The following is a 15,593-nucleotide window of genomic DNA, read 5'->3' as shown; positions in this document are numbered from 1 at the left end:
AAAATTAAATTACATTAAATTTCCTGTAAAAGGACCCTACTCATTTTTTCTCTAAGACTGTTTTACTTTCAGTGTTATAGGGGATGGAAAAATCGCAAATTATTAAAAACGTGTTTTAATAGCATAAATTAATGTTTCTTGTTAAATGAAGGGGTTAAGAAGAAAATGCGTGTACCATGTCTACGTGCTTTAGAGCCTTATTAAGGGATAAACTGTGTTCTGGGTGTGTAAGAGGGTGAACAGGTGGAGGGGAGAGGAGGGGGGGGGGGGGGGGGGGGAGAAGGTACAGGCACGAATGATGGAACATAGGTCGCCGAGTTGTAGCCAAGCACTTTCTTCACATGTTTGCTAACTGAAGAACAAGCAGGTGATTCCCCACTTTCCCCCGCTCTACTTACCACACAAGATGCAACTGTGTCACAAGAAGCAGGGTGTTTCACAAAGTTAAAACAGCCCTCTGCAGTGTGCCTTATGAATCACTGGAGATGCAGTGTGCAGACAAGACTGGGGGTGTTTATTTTTCAAAAAGTGCGTTCACACTACATGGATTAGAGATATGAGTTACTGATAATATTAAGATAAGAAAGGTATATGGACAAAATCTTGGTAAGTCTCTGCACTGTCCTTACATTGCTTGTTAGTTATTTAGTTGGTTGCGTGTTCCATTGATCAATCACACGCTTCGGTAGCCCTTATGATGTGGAACGTGTCAAGTGAACAAGAAATGCACCTATGAAACAAAATGTTTAATATATATATATAACAACACAGAGTTAAAGATTAATATTTCTATTAGTAACCCCATTCCCTTAAATGACACAAAATGCATATACTATATTTATAGATTTATTTATTCCTATTCAAGAATTCATCTATGGTATAGAAGAAGTTGTCAAGGAGATATGATTTCAATTTATTTTTGTAGCTATTACTGCTGTCTGTCAGACATTTTATTTCATCTATCAATTCGTCAAAAACTTTTATAGCAGCATATTTTACCCCTTTCTGTGCCAAAGATAGTTTGAGTAAAGGATAGTGTAAGTCTTTCTTTTTTCTGGTATTATAATCATGAATGTCACTGTTGTTTTTAAACTGGTCCATGTTGTTGAGAAAAAATTTCATTAGTGAGTAAATATGCCGTGAGACTGTTGTAAGAATTCTCAATCTACAGGATGAGCGACTATGAACCCCACACATTATTCTGACTACTTTCTTTTGAGCAGTGAATACTTTTTGTATAAATATTGAGTTGCCCCAAAATATTAACCTGTATGACATCAGAGAGTGAAAGTATGCAAAGTATGTTAGCTTACTAATTTCTGTATCCTCAAAATTGGCAATCATTCTGATTGCAAAAGTTGCTGAACCTAGTCGCTTCAGAAGATCCAAAATATGAATTTTGCAATTAAGATTCTCATCTATATGTACACCCAAAAAGTTACTAGGCTCTACCCTGTCTACTGACTTCTGTTGATGTGTTATATTTATTGAAGGAATTGTATTTTTTGCAACAGAAAATTGGATGTACTGTGTTTTTTTCAAAGTTTGAGCAAACGAATTTGTAGAAAACCAATTAATGACTTTTCGAAAGACCTTATTTGTATCATTTTCAATTGAAGTTTCTTTCACTGGATTAATAATGATGCTTGTATCATCAGCAAACAGTATCAGTTCAGCTTCCTGTTTCAGATAGGAAGGGAAGTCGCACATGTATGAAGAACAGAATGGGACCCATCATTAAACTTTGTGGATCACCTAATGTAATTTCACCCCAGTTGGATGAAGTGGCAAGCTTATTTAAATCACTTGACACAAATGAGTAAACGTTTTGCTTCCTGTTCTGTAGGTATGACTTAAACCACTCATATGCTATTCCATTTATACCATAGAATTGTAATTTCTGTAACATAATGTTGTGGTTCACACAATAAAATGCTTTGGACAAGTCACAGAAAATTCCTATAGGTGGCATTTTACTATTTAAAGACTCTATTGCGTGGATAGTGAAATTGTATCTTGCTGTCTCAGTGGAACAGCATTTTTGAAATCTGAACTGTGATTTACTAAGTGTCTCATTACGGTTGAGATGGATAACCACTCCTGAGTACATTACTTTCTCGAAGATTTTTGAAAATGCTGTAAGCAAGGATACTGGCTGATAATTATTGGCATCTGTGGTGTCCCCATTTTGTAGAGAGGCCTGACAATGACATATTTTAACCTGTCTGGGAAAATACCTTGAGTTTGTGATGCATTACATATGTGACTCAGAACATCAGCTGTAATTGCCCCACATTGCTTATTAGAGATGTCATCTACTACATCAGAACATTTGTTTGTTAAATATTTAATAATTTTACTTATTTCACAAGAGGTTGTTAGATGAAACTTAATCTGACAAATTTTTTTCAAAACTGACTCCTCCATGTACTGCCTGGCTTTTTCTTTTAAAGTGCTCTCACCAGCCGGCCGGTGTGGCCGTGCGGTTCAAGGCGTTTCAGTCTGGAACCGCGTGACCGCTATGGTCGCATGTTCGAATCCTGCCTCGGGCATGGATGTGTGTGATGTTCTTAGGTTAGTTAGGTTTTAGTAGTTCTAAGTTCTAGGGGACTGATGACCACAGATGTTAAGTCCCACACTGCTCAGAGCCATTTGAACCATTTTTTAGCTCTCACCAATCTTTTCTCATACACTTAAGAAATGGTTGTTAAATACATTAGCTACTTATGTACTGTTGGCTAGGATGGCCTCGTTCTCTTTATAGTAATACTACCCACTCCAGTGGTTACTTTTCCTGTCTCCCTTCTAACAACATTCCATATTGATGTTATTTTATTGCCGTAGGTGTTAATTTTTTCTCTAACATACATATTTCTTGATTTAATTACAACTTTTCTCAGTATGTTACAATAATTTCTTTAGTGTAGAACTACTTCTGGATCTTTACTAGTTCTTGCAGTCTCATACGGTTTTCTTTTTCTTTCTAAAGACACTTTAATAGCTATAGTAATCCAAGGTTTCTTTGAAAAGTGTGTGGCGTTACATTTAGTAATTTTCTTTGGGAAACAATGTTCAAAAAGGGATATAAATTTATCAAGAAATATGTAGAGGGGAAATTGATTCTTCAGTCATCCTGAATGGCATCTGTAGCGTTCTTCTGGAAATGGCAACTTCCCCCACCGACAACTACTGCTCACATTTCAGGTTACAGAGTCTACATCCCCTGACTTTCCTGTCCTATTCTCTTACGTGAGTAGACGAAAAGACTTCACGGAACTTATGTTTATAAGGTGGACTCTTTTTCAGTTTATTACGTGGGTAATTCCTTGCAGTAATTAAGTGAGCCATTATGTAAAAATGCTCAACAGCTGGAGCTGTCAACTGTCTGCCACACTGAAGAGTCAATCCCAAGAGTGACATGTTGTCAGTATGTATTCGACAATATGGATTTCATTGTCTTCACTATCAATGGATAAATGACTGAAATATCTTTTACAGCATGAGAACTATCAAGTGCATCACATTCAACTCTCTCAACATCTGAAGGGGCTCCAGAGGTTTAAATTGTCTGCCTCTGCAGCAGAACTCAGTCTCCTAGATGTTATGGTACTTCAGATATATCAACATGAGTTGAAACGTGGCAAGATAGTACCTGTTATACTATACATTTTATACATTGAAGAATTACTCAGCTAAAATAGAGTAGGGGTTTGATAAAAAATGTTATACAAATAAGTAATAATAATGACGATTATAATATATCCAACATTACACATAACACCTTGAATTTATGAATTTTTCCTTCTTTTTTTTCCTTTCTAGAAAGACTTACCCCCAAGCTATGCATAGCACAGTACCAACATCTCTTCCTCTTTCTCAGCTCAACATCTCACTCATTATGGAGGGATGCTGACTCAGTTTTTCAGGATAGCAAATGAGAAGTTGCGGCACAGAAAATGGCGCAGAGATCACCAGTGTGTGTGTGTGTGCGCGCGCGCGCGCGCTTGTGTGTGTGTGTGTGTGTGTGTGTGTAGTGAGTAAAGTGTTATGAAACAATGTGTGTATAGTGTGTGCAATGACTGATAGTGAGATACGAGTGAACAATGTGGATTTACATTATTTAATAAGTTATTTGTAAAAAAAAAAGTATTGTATACCAGGAGTAAATCTAATGATTGCCTCTAACTAGAAGTCTGCAAATGCACGTGTATACGAATTAGCTTATTTTAAATTGATCTAAATATCCAAGATGGCCGCCGAGTGAGATCACAGGTATTTTCTTCGTCCGCTAAAATAGCTTATTTAAGAGGAAATAGTGTCGAGTTTAAATTTTCTTTGTTTTTTATATTTGCTGTAGTGTCCGTTCTTGTCACACAACAGGTTATTAGCGTCCGAGCGGCGCTTTTTCTTGAAAAAACTTGTTCATTAGCTGAAGTCCCGATAATCGCGACATAACCCGAAATTTTGCATGAAAATTCGTTTAAAAAAGACTACTACTGTCGCAATAAAAGTGTAATTAACCGTTTCTAAATCGTATTTAACTAACACATTTCGTATTGATCACTAGTTACACAGACGCGATCTAGGCCTAAATTTTCCTGGATATGATCGTTTAAAAACGTGACCAAATAAGCCTGATTATGTAAATTCTCTAAAAGCAAATTAATCACAAATTCATTCTTCTGTCATTTTACCTCTAAATCAATACAAAAAATAACCACCGCATGTAAGACCTTTGTGTCCTTTTTTGGTTTACATACAGCCAATTTCGCGTCTTTGAAAAATTTAAAACATTCTTTAAACTGAATTTATTCTTTCGGAACTGACCATGACTGAGAAATGTGGGAGCTGTTACAGGGTAGTGAGTAGAGGGATTTGGTGCCAATCTTGTAGGAAGTATTTTCACTGCGAGGGAATGCAGTGGGCAGATTGTTGGGAAAACAGAAGAGGCTCTCTCCTGGAACTACAGAGTATACAGTAGGAACATTTTGATTGGGGAACAGGAAAGGAAAATCTGTGCCATTCAGGCACAGTTGGAGGAAGTAAGGAAGAAACTGATAAGGATCAAGGGAAATAGGGGGTAGGAGGGTAGTAGGGGACTGGCAGCTGGTAGGAGGATAGGAAGAAAGAGAACGCGATCTGACAGTTTTATCATCAACACAACAAACAGGTATCTACCACTGCCAGAGTTAAGTGGAGAAGAGCCTCAGGTAAAACGAGAAGCAGGAAATGATAGCACACTTCAACCGAGGCCAATAAGCCTAGGAATGTAGAAAGTGTTAGGAAGAAGAAAGTGCTGCTGCTAGGTAGTAGCCATGGGCAAGGTGTATGCCTTCAGTTACAAAGAAGTTTAAGAGCAGCGTACGAAGCCACCAGTATCTTCAAGCCAAATGCAGGGCTAAGTCATGTGATAGAGTACCTAGGGTCTTTGTGTAAGGACTTTACAAAAGAGGACCATGTAGTGATAGTGGGTGGCGAAACGGTTTGCACATGAATGGAGCATATGACATAGGTGCTGACCTGGACAAGATAGCTTCCCTGACTCATGGCATCAACGTACACTTTGTTGAGCTGTTCTGGCGTTATGATCGACCACACTTTGATGGAGCTGTGAGGCGAATCAATGTGGGGTTAGGGATAGCTCTGAGGACAGCCAATTATGCTCATGTTTCTCTGTGTACCTTTATCTCAGAAACTATTGAAGAGATTTCTATAAAACGTCCCTATTAGATCTATTTGCATACAGTAAGCTTGGTTCAAATGGCTCTGAGCACTATGAGACTTAACTTCTGAGGTCATCAGTCGCCTAGAACTTAGAACTAATTAAACCTAACTAACCTAAGGACATCACACACAACCATGCCCGAGGCAGGATTCGAACCTGCGACCGTAGCCGTCGCTCGGCTCCAGACTGTAGCGTCTAGAACCGCGCGGCCACTCCGGCAGGCTACAGTGAGCTTCTCTTGATGAAGGTTTTTGAATATATCAAATAACAGAATTCTAATAACTTTGTAATTATAATTATGTAAGTATAATATAAAATTTATGCAAAATTTCATGCACTTTGCACCATATCTCAGCTTACACTCAGAATTTCAAAATTTGCTTTTGACACAACATTTATTGGGTTTATAGAAATAAGTGCACAACTTCTCATAATCATAGCCTTCATAGATTCTGAGAAGAAGGCATATAAACCTTAAAAAAACCATAATTTTCAGGAAATGCAATTTAAAGTTCAACCTAACGTTTTTTCTAATGTCACCATTTCAAAGTCCCCAGATTTCTACTCAGGGTCCTCTTTCCCTTCGAGGCTTCCGTTTTAGTTTCTTGTTTTCTATCTGCCTTCCTTTACCATGTCTTCAACTGACTTTTCAGATGCAGGGAGGCGCTGCAATATTTTTTTTTTTTTCAAGATGTCTTGAGTCAGATTTCCTATCTTAAAGCCCATTCTCTCTAATACCACCATTCTTCCCCCGATCCCATCATTAAATACAAGAACGGCATAATAAGTTGCAATTCTGGGTAAAATTCGTCAATAGGAAAAGGCAAAACTTGAAAAGCTTCTTCATAAACAAAGAACCTGGTTGTTTTTGTTTCTAAGATATGGAAGAGATCATACAGGATCTATAAAACAAAAGAGTGTACAGTATGTTTCATAATTCATGTTACACACTTTTAGAGGTTGTTGAGAGGAGTTAGTAGATCAAGTTTTACGTAGGAACCCATGTCCGAAAACGTCATCCAACGACGCTGCAGAGCGTCAAATTCACGGGCGCCGGCACCTGCAGATGTATGTACATACAGGGCGATTCGGTGGTGATGTAACAAACTTTCAAGGATGACGTAGAACGATAAATGTATCAGTTTGAGGTAAGGGTCCCTGTAACTGAAACCGACGAGGGTAAAGTTATAAGCGAAATCATTCTGATCTCTGACAGTACATGTACCGATATGCTGTTGCTAAGATTGTAGCGTAGGTAACTTTCAGAGGTGGTAGTATGGACAAAAACAAATAAAAATGTCTAGGAAACTTTAAAGTGCATGCCTTGAGAATTATGAACATTTGTTTAATAGAGGAGATTTGTTTCACACTAGCGAAGATGAACAAGTGCTCATAGCTACTCAGGTACGAATTTTAGAGCTCATTATTTCTTGTCTTGGGCCATACTACCACCTCTAAGTGCTGCATACCCTACATTCTTAGAAACAACAGTACCGGTACATGTATTCCACTGTCAGAGATATCAGAATGAGTTTCACTTGTTACTTTCGACTCGTTAGTTTCTGAACCGAGGCCCCTTACCTCATAGTCATACATTTATCCTTCTCCGTCATCCTTGAAAGTTTGTAACATCATCACGGAATCACCCCATATATAGGGTGGTCCATTGATAGTGACCGGGCAAAAATATCACACGAAATAAGCATCAAATGAAAAAACTACAAAGAACGAAACTTGTCTAGCTTGAAGGGGGAAACCAGATGGCGCTATGGTTGGCCCGCTAGATGGCGCTGCCATAGGTCAAATGGATATCAACTGCGTTTTTTAAAATAGGAGCCCCATTTTTATTACATGTTCGTGTAGTACGCAAAGAAATATGAATGTTTTAGTTGGACCACTTTTTTTCGGTTTGTGATAGATGGCGCTGTTATAGTCACAAACGTATAAGTATATGGTATCACGTAACATTCCGCCAGTGCGGACGTATTTGCTTCGTGATACATTACCCGTGTTAAGATGGACGTTAACCAATTGCGGAAAAGGTCGATTTCGTGTTGATGTATGGCTATTGTGATCAAAATGCCCAACGGGTGTGTGCCATGTATGCTGCTCGGTATCCTGGACGACATCATCCAAGTGTCCGGACCGTTCACCGGATAGTTACGTTATTTAAGGAAACAGGAAGTGTTCAGCCACATTTGAAAAGTCAATCACGACTTGCAACAAATGATGATGCCCAGGTAGGTGTTTTAGCTGCTGTCGCGGCTAATCCTCACATCAGTAGCAGACAAATTGCCCGAGAATCGGGAATCTCAAAAACGTCGGTGTTGAGAATGCTACATCAACATCGAATGCACCCGTACCATATTTCTATGCACCAGGAATTGCATGGCGAAAACTTTGAACGTCGTGTACAGTTCTACCACTGGGCACAAGAGAAATTACGGGGCGATGGCAGATTTTTTTACACGCGTTCTATTTAGCGACGAAGCGTCATTCACCAACAACGGTAACGTAAACCGGCACAATATGCACTATTGGGCAACGGAAAACCCACGATGGCTGCGACAAGTGGAACATCAGCGACCTTGACGGGTTAATGTCAGATGGGGCATTATGGGAGGAAGGATAATTTTCCCCCATTTTATCGATGGCAATCTAAATGGTGCAATGTATGCTGATTTCCTACGTAATGTCCTATCGATGTTACTACAAGATGTTTCACTGCATGACAGAATGACGATGTACTTTCAACATGATGGATGTCCGGCACATAGCTCGCGTGCGGTTGAAGCGGTATTGTATAGCATATTTCATGACAGGTGGATTGGTCGTCGAAGCACCATACCATGGCCCGCACGTTCACGGTATCTGACGTACACAGATTTCTTTCTGTGGGGAAAGTTGAAGGATATTTGCCATCGTGATCCACCGACAACGTGCGTCAGCGCATTTTCAATGCATGTGCGAACATTACGGAAGGCGAACTACTCGCTGTTGAGAGGAATGTCGTTACACGTATTTTCAAACGCAATGAGGTTGACGGACATCATTTTCAACATTTCTTGCATTAATGTGGTTTTTACAAGTAATCACTGTAACAGCATGCGTTCTCAGAAATGATAAGTTCACAAAGGGACACGTATCACACTGGAACAACCGAAATGAAACGTTCAAAAGTACCTACGTTCTGTATTTTGATGTAAAAAACCTACCTGTTACCAACTGTTCGTCTAAAATTGTGAGGCATGTGTTTGTGACTATTACAGCGCCATCTATCACAAAGCGAAAAAAGTGGTCCAACTAAAACATTCATATTTCTTTATGTACTACACGAATATGTAATAAAAATGGGGGTTCCTATTTTAAACAACGCAGTTCATTTCCGTCTGGCCTATGGCAGCGCCATTTAGCGGGCCAACCATAGCGCCATCTGATTTCCCCCTAAAAGCTATACAAGTTTCGTTCTTTGTAGTTTTTTCGCTTGACGCTTATTTCGTGAGATATTTGACCCGGTCACGATCAATGGACCGCCCTGGGTACATACTCTTGCAGATGCGGGCGCCTTTAACTTTGATACTCTGTAGCAACGTTGCATGACGTTTCCGAACATGGACTCCTGTGTGAAACGTGATCTACGAAGTCCCCTGTACAACCTCTAGAATGTGTCATGAATTGTGAAACACTCTGTATAAAACAGTCTTCTAGACGAAGCCCATGAGAATTTGCTTGAAAGTGATTTACGGAATCGTTGTTCACCGAGCTACTGTTGATGCGTTGCTTCAAATGTAGGAGTGTAAGAAGGTCGCTTCACACAATTAATTATTTTTAGGACATTTCGGATGCGATTTCACCACTGAAACTTCGGAAACTTGTTGTCCATGAGTTCTACTAATAAATAACAAGTAACTTGAAATCTGACATTTTCCGGCAATCCCGTGAACGTCCCCCTATGCCAGTGGAATTCCCATTGCACTGTTAATGCGGTCGCCATTGTTTTTAATTATCTTCCTACAGACACTCGAAGTCGACACTGTGCTGCACACTGCAGCGGACTGTGGCCACAGCGTGGTGGCACGGCGACGTCCAGGACGTTGTATAGGTACACGAGGAAAAGCCCCGACACGCTACGGTAAAATACAAAAATCAATCACAATAAACACTAGCGCGGCCACTGTAAGCGTCGGCAAAGATGTATTTTGCTACGCCGAAAGGCGAATGACAAATGATGGAAATTTTGTTCAATTTTTTAGAAGACGCTGTCTTTAGTTCTCGTAGGGAGAAGAGGTATTCTTGTGAGAAGTGTGTAGTAGACATTGTGTTAGCTGAATAATAATGGTTATGAAAGTATGTCCAAACTATAGTTTGGACAAGAAAAGAATAGAAGCTTTCGAAATGTGGTACTACAGAAGAATGCTGAAGATTAGATGAGTAGATCACATAACTAATGAGGAGGTATTGAATAGAATTGGGGAGAAGAGGAGTTTGTGGCACAACTTGACAAAAAGAAGGGTCCGGTTGGTAGGACATGTTTTTAGGCATCAAGGGATCACAAATTTAGCATTGGATCCCAGCGTGGAGGGTAAAAATCGTAGAGGGAGACCAAGAGATGAATACACTAAGCAGATTCAGAAGGATGTAGGTTGGAGTAAGTACTGGGAGATGAAGAAGCTTGCACAGGATAGAGTAGCATGGAGAGCTGCATCAAACCAGTCTCAGGACTGAAGACCACAACAACAACAACAATTATATATACTAATTTACGTAAATCTCCACGTATATATATATAGGGGAAGGCGGGGAAAGATGGGGAAGCTAAGTTTAAACCCTTACAAAAGGGACAAAAATAAACAAATTCAAGTAGGTTTGATTATCATTTGTTTACTTAACCATTGAATTACAATAGCATGCAAAGAGACCTGGCAAACTTGTTACATTTAGTTAGAAATATCTCGATTTGAAACATAAGCTACCAATTCCCCATTTTGCCCCATATGCGGGGTAAGATGGGGAACTAGCATGAATTCATCTCTAAAGCTTAAAGAAAAACTGGAATTACGAAATCATGTGACGATAAGGTTTCGAATGGTTCTGCGAATTGTAGAATCAGGTATCATGTTATATTTAGGCCTCTTACATTTACGTAGTACACAAGTGTGGACATCTTCGTCGTCATCACTTTCCGTCGCTGCACAAGTATCATGGGCACCCCGACGCCGAAACACAGATTTCTGTGGCACGTTGAACTGTCGAGCAGCCCTGAAAGAACCCATATGACCTTCTATAACAGCATTTACAGCGCCTTCCATTGACTCCAATGACCAATCTTGCCTAGACTTTAGTCGCCGACACTTGCGAACCATCTGAAATAAAACATTCCTGGTGTAGGAACACTGTTTACGTTTTACGTCGCACTTCACTTAGCGTAGACCGGTACTGTGTCCTAGGCATGCCCGATGTTAACTGACTGGGCACGGCCCGTGCTGCCTGAGTTGTTGCTGTTCCGCTGGCAGAGGTCGCGGCCGAATTCTCGCGTGCCCTCTGGTGGACGGGACTCTATTTGCGGCAACTACCGTCCGTGACGCGCCGTGCCGATGTGCGCCTCGCGCGATCTTTCTGCACCTGGTAATCTATATTATATAGTAAATACCATGTTTACAATAGTCAGTCGTCAAAGCATAGCAAGAATACTGACTTTACACGGCTTGTGTATTTTTATTCACCATATAGCCTAAGGCATACCTTGTAATTAGTTAGGAAACGTTGGAATAACGAATACCATTCTATTTACAAATGTATTCAACGTATAATGTACGTGTTCAAAACCCGCAGCGAGACGATAAGAACGTAGTGGTTGGACAAATAGTAGAGGCAAGGCGGGGAAGCTCCCCATCTTGCCCCCTACTATGCTGTCAGGTTATATTACGCCTACATGAACACTATGTAGTGAACATTGAGTACTGACACAGCAGTTTACTGTTAATAAGACGTACTATTCAGTGCTATATATACAGTCTGGGCAAATGTTCACGAAACACATGTTTTAGGACCTCGAAAGGTGTAAAGCATTGCAAATCAGTATAAAAATTGTACGTACCTTGCAAAGTTCACAGAAACCGCCGTGAAACTAAGGTTTAGCAATGTCAACACACTGGGATCTGTGATATTGACGTAGCTATCCACAGATGGCAATACTCTAACTGTATCTTATAGCCCTTCCCCGTCTTACCCCACCTCCCCGTCTTGCCCCGCCTTCCCCTACATACCGGATGATCAAAAATTCAGTATAAATTTGAAAACCGAATAAATCACGGAATAATGTAGATAGAGAGATACAAATAAACACACATGCTTGGAATGACATGGGGTTTTATTAGAACAAAAAAAAATGCTAGACGCGTGAAAGATGTCTTGCGCGCGTCGTTTGGTGATGATCGTGTGCTCAGCCGCCACTTTCATCATGCTTGGCCTCCCAGGTCTCCAGAGCTCAATCCGTGCGATTACTGGCTTTGAGGTTAGCTCAAGTCGCAAGTGTATCGTTATCGACCGACAACTCTGGGGCTGCTGAAAGACAACATCCAACGACAATGCCTCACCATAACTCCGGACATGCTTTACAGTGCTGTTCACAACATTATTTCTCGACTACAGCTATTGTTGAGGAATGATGGTGGACATATTGAGCATTTCCTGTAATGAACATCGTCTTTGCTTTGTCTCACTTTGTTATGCTAATTATTGCTATTCTGATCAGATGAAGCGCCATCTGTCGGACATTTTTTGAAATTTTGGATTTTTTTTTTGGTTCTAATAAAACCCCATGCAATTCCAAGCATATGTGTCAATTTGTACCTCTCTATCTACATTACTCCGTGATTTATTAAGTTTTCAAATTTATCCTGACTTTTTGATCATCCGGTATATATAACTTACGAAAATCTCCACGGAGCAGATAACGCAAAAATCGATGTAAGTTCACACTACTACTGGCTTACTGTGTACAAGAGTTGTCAATTAAGACCGAAAGATATTCCATTCGATTCAACCCATTAACTTCAAAATTGATAAAAATCAAATTTGATACTATTGTAATTAATTTGTATTTGCACAACGTGTAGGGATGTCGGTGGCTGACCTGGTCACGGCGTGCGCGCCGCAGTAGGTGACGCTCAGCTCCAGCGGCAGGTCGCGTCGCGCGCGCTCCAGCAGCCGCAGCAGCCGCAGCTCGGCCGCCGCCTCCAGGCCGTAGCCCGACTTCACCTCCGCCAGCGTCGTCCCTGCATGCGGTCCCATGACACATTACTCACGGCGGAACAAAGCGCGTTTACAGTCGACGTTGTGGTCGTTAGCAACTGCTCTTGTTTGTCAAAGGTAATATACTGACAAGGGATCCTCCCCATCGCACCCCCCCCCCCCCCCCCTCAGATTTAGTAATAAGTTGGCACAGTGGACAGGCCTTGAAAAACTGAACACAGATCAATCGAGAAAACAGGAAGAAGTTGTGAGGAACTATGAAAAAATAAGCAAAATATACAAACTGAGTAGTCCATGCGGATGATAGGCAACATCAAGGACGTTCTGAGTTCAGGAGCGCCGTGGTCCCATGGTTAGCGTGAGCAGCTGCGAAGCAAGAGGTCCTTGGTTCAAGTTTCATCGTGTGAAAAGTTTAATTTTTTATTTTCAGACAATTGTCAAAGTTCAGGCAGTCACACATAATCAACTCCGCTCTCCAAAATTCCAGGACATGTTCAGATTTTCTTGGACATATGAAGGATTTGACGGTCTAAACACGGAAAAATTTGAAAACGTTAAAAACATATGTTTTGACAGAGCACAAGGAAAACTGTGCGAATGTGAAACTGTTGCATTCATTGTTGCAGTTAATGTGACAAACTCTTATGTTTTCATCACTTTTTTGGGAGTGATTATCACATCCACAAGAAAACCTAAATCGGGCAAGGTAGAAGAATCTTGTTACCCATTCGTCAAGTGTGCAAGTTAGATGAGTCGACAACATATTCCAGTCATGTGACGCAGATGCCGTCATCAGTGTCGTATAGAATATATCAGACGGCCGGCCGCGGTGGTCTCGCGGTTCTAGGCGCGCAGTTCGGAACCGTGCGACTGCCACGGTCGCAGGTTCGAATTCTGCCTCGGGCATGGATGTGTGTGATGTCCTAACGTCAGTTAGGTTTAAGTAGTTCTAAGTTCTAGGGGACTAATGACCACAGCAGTTGAGTCCCATAGTGCTCAGAGCCATTTGAACCATTTTTTTTTTTTATATCAGACGTATTTTCCTGTGGAGGAATCGGTTGACCTATGACCTTGCGATCAAATGTTTTCGGTTCCCATTGGAGAGGCATTTCCTTTCGTCTACTAATCGCACGGTTTTGCAGTGCGGTCGCAAAACACAGACACTAACTTATTACAGTGAACAGAGACGTCAATGAACGAACGGAAAGATCATAACTTTGCGAAAATAAACTTTTCACTCCAGGGAAGACTTGAACAAAGGACCTGTCGTTCCGCAGCTGTTCTCTCTAACCAGTGGACCACGGCGCTCCTGAGCTCACACTATCCTTGATGTTGCCTATCTTGCGCAGTTAGCACGCTGGATCTGCCTATGAGCGGAGCGGAGTTCAAGTCACTGTAGGCCGTAGAGAATTAGGTTTTCCGTAGTTTCTCTAAACCGCTTCAGGAAAATGTCGGGACGTTTCTTTTGACAAGGACACAGACTATTTCCTTCCCACTATTCCTCTATCTGAGATTCAGTTTCAACTTCGTCCTGTGGTGTAGCGTATGAACGGGAAGAGTGAGACAGTAATTTTTAATGACAAATGGTGCAAGGACTGATGATGAAAACAAATTGTTATGGAAATCTGTAATTACGTTGTATAAAGGCGTAAGATTCACTGACGGAAAAATTGCAAACCCAAAAAATAATTAATTAAGAGTACTGAAGTTTCGGAAATTCATTCGTCTAGGTAACATATTTAAATGATTAACATTGCAAGATCACAGGTTAATGTAAACACGAGATAAGTCATTGCAGACGTGAAATGCCGATAGATTAATAACCGGTATAACCGCCAGAATTGTGAATACAAGCATGCAAACGTGCACGCATTGTATTGAACAGGTGCCGGATGTCAGACTTTGTGGTGGAGTTCCATGTCTGTTGCATTTGTTTGTCTATACAGGGCAACATGACGACACTCTTTAGAGTGTATTGGATTACAACACCGGTATGTGGGCGAGCGCTATCCTGTTGGAAAACACCGCGTGAAATGCTGTTCATAAATGGCACCGCAACAGGTCGAATCACCAGACTGACGAACCGTTTTGCAGTCATGATGCGTGGGGTAGCCACGAGAGTGTTCCTGCTGTCATATGAAATCGCACTCGAGACCAAAACTCCAGATTTAGAACGAATGTGTCTAGCACGCCGCGCTGCTGCTATGGTCGCAGGTTCGAATCCTGCCTCGGGCATGGATGTGTGTGACCTCCTTAGGTTAGTTAGGTTTAAGTAGTTCTAAGTTCTAGGGAACTGATGACCTCAGCAGTTGAGTTGCATAGTACTCAGAGCCATTTGAACGTTGCTTTTTTTTTTTTTTTTTTTTGTCTAGCACGCAGACAAGTTGGTTGCAGGTCTTCAACTGGTCTCACCGGTCGATGTGGCCGAGCGGTTCTAGGCGCTTCAGTCCGGAACAGCGCTGCAGGTTCGAATCCATTCTCGGGCATGAATGTGTCTGATGTCCTTAGGTTAAGTTAGTTTTAAGTAGTTCTAAGTCTAGGGGAATGATGACCTCATATGTTAAGTCCCATAGTGCTTAGAGCTATTTGAACCATCCTTGAGCTGCTCTCCTTC

The 15,593-nt window shown here is 41.0% G+C and overlaps 1 protein-coding gene across 2 annotated transcripts in view; it reads right to left on the bottom strand.

Moving 5' to 3' along the window:
- The window catches only part of LOC126334905 (probable imidazolonepropionase), a 149,508-nt gene that overhangs the window by 58,382 nt on the left and 75,533 nt on the right, over positions 1-15,593 (bottom strand). For both annotated transcript variants that reach the window (XM_049997616.1, XM_049997615.1), the window contains exon 5: positions 12,861-13,002. In XM_049997616.1, coding sequence (XP_049853573.1) covers positions 12,861-13,002 — 142 coding nt within the window. The remainder of the gene's footprint in view (positions 1-12,860; positions 13,003-15,593) is intronic.

The sequence above is a fragment of the Schistocerca gregaria genome, chromosome 2, assembly GCF_023897955.1.
Source record: "Schistocerca gregaria isolate iqSchGreg1 chromosome 2, iqSchGreg1.2, whole genome shotgun sequence".
NCBI classification, from domain to species: domain Eukaryota; kingdom Metazoa; phylum Arthropoda; class Insecta; order Orthoptera; family Acrididae; genus Schistocerca; species Schistocerca gregaria.
Note: the sequence above shows the minus strand (reverse complement) of the source record. Positions and strands in the feature narration are given on the sequence as shown.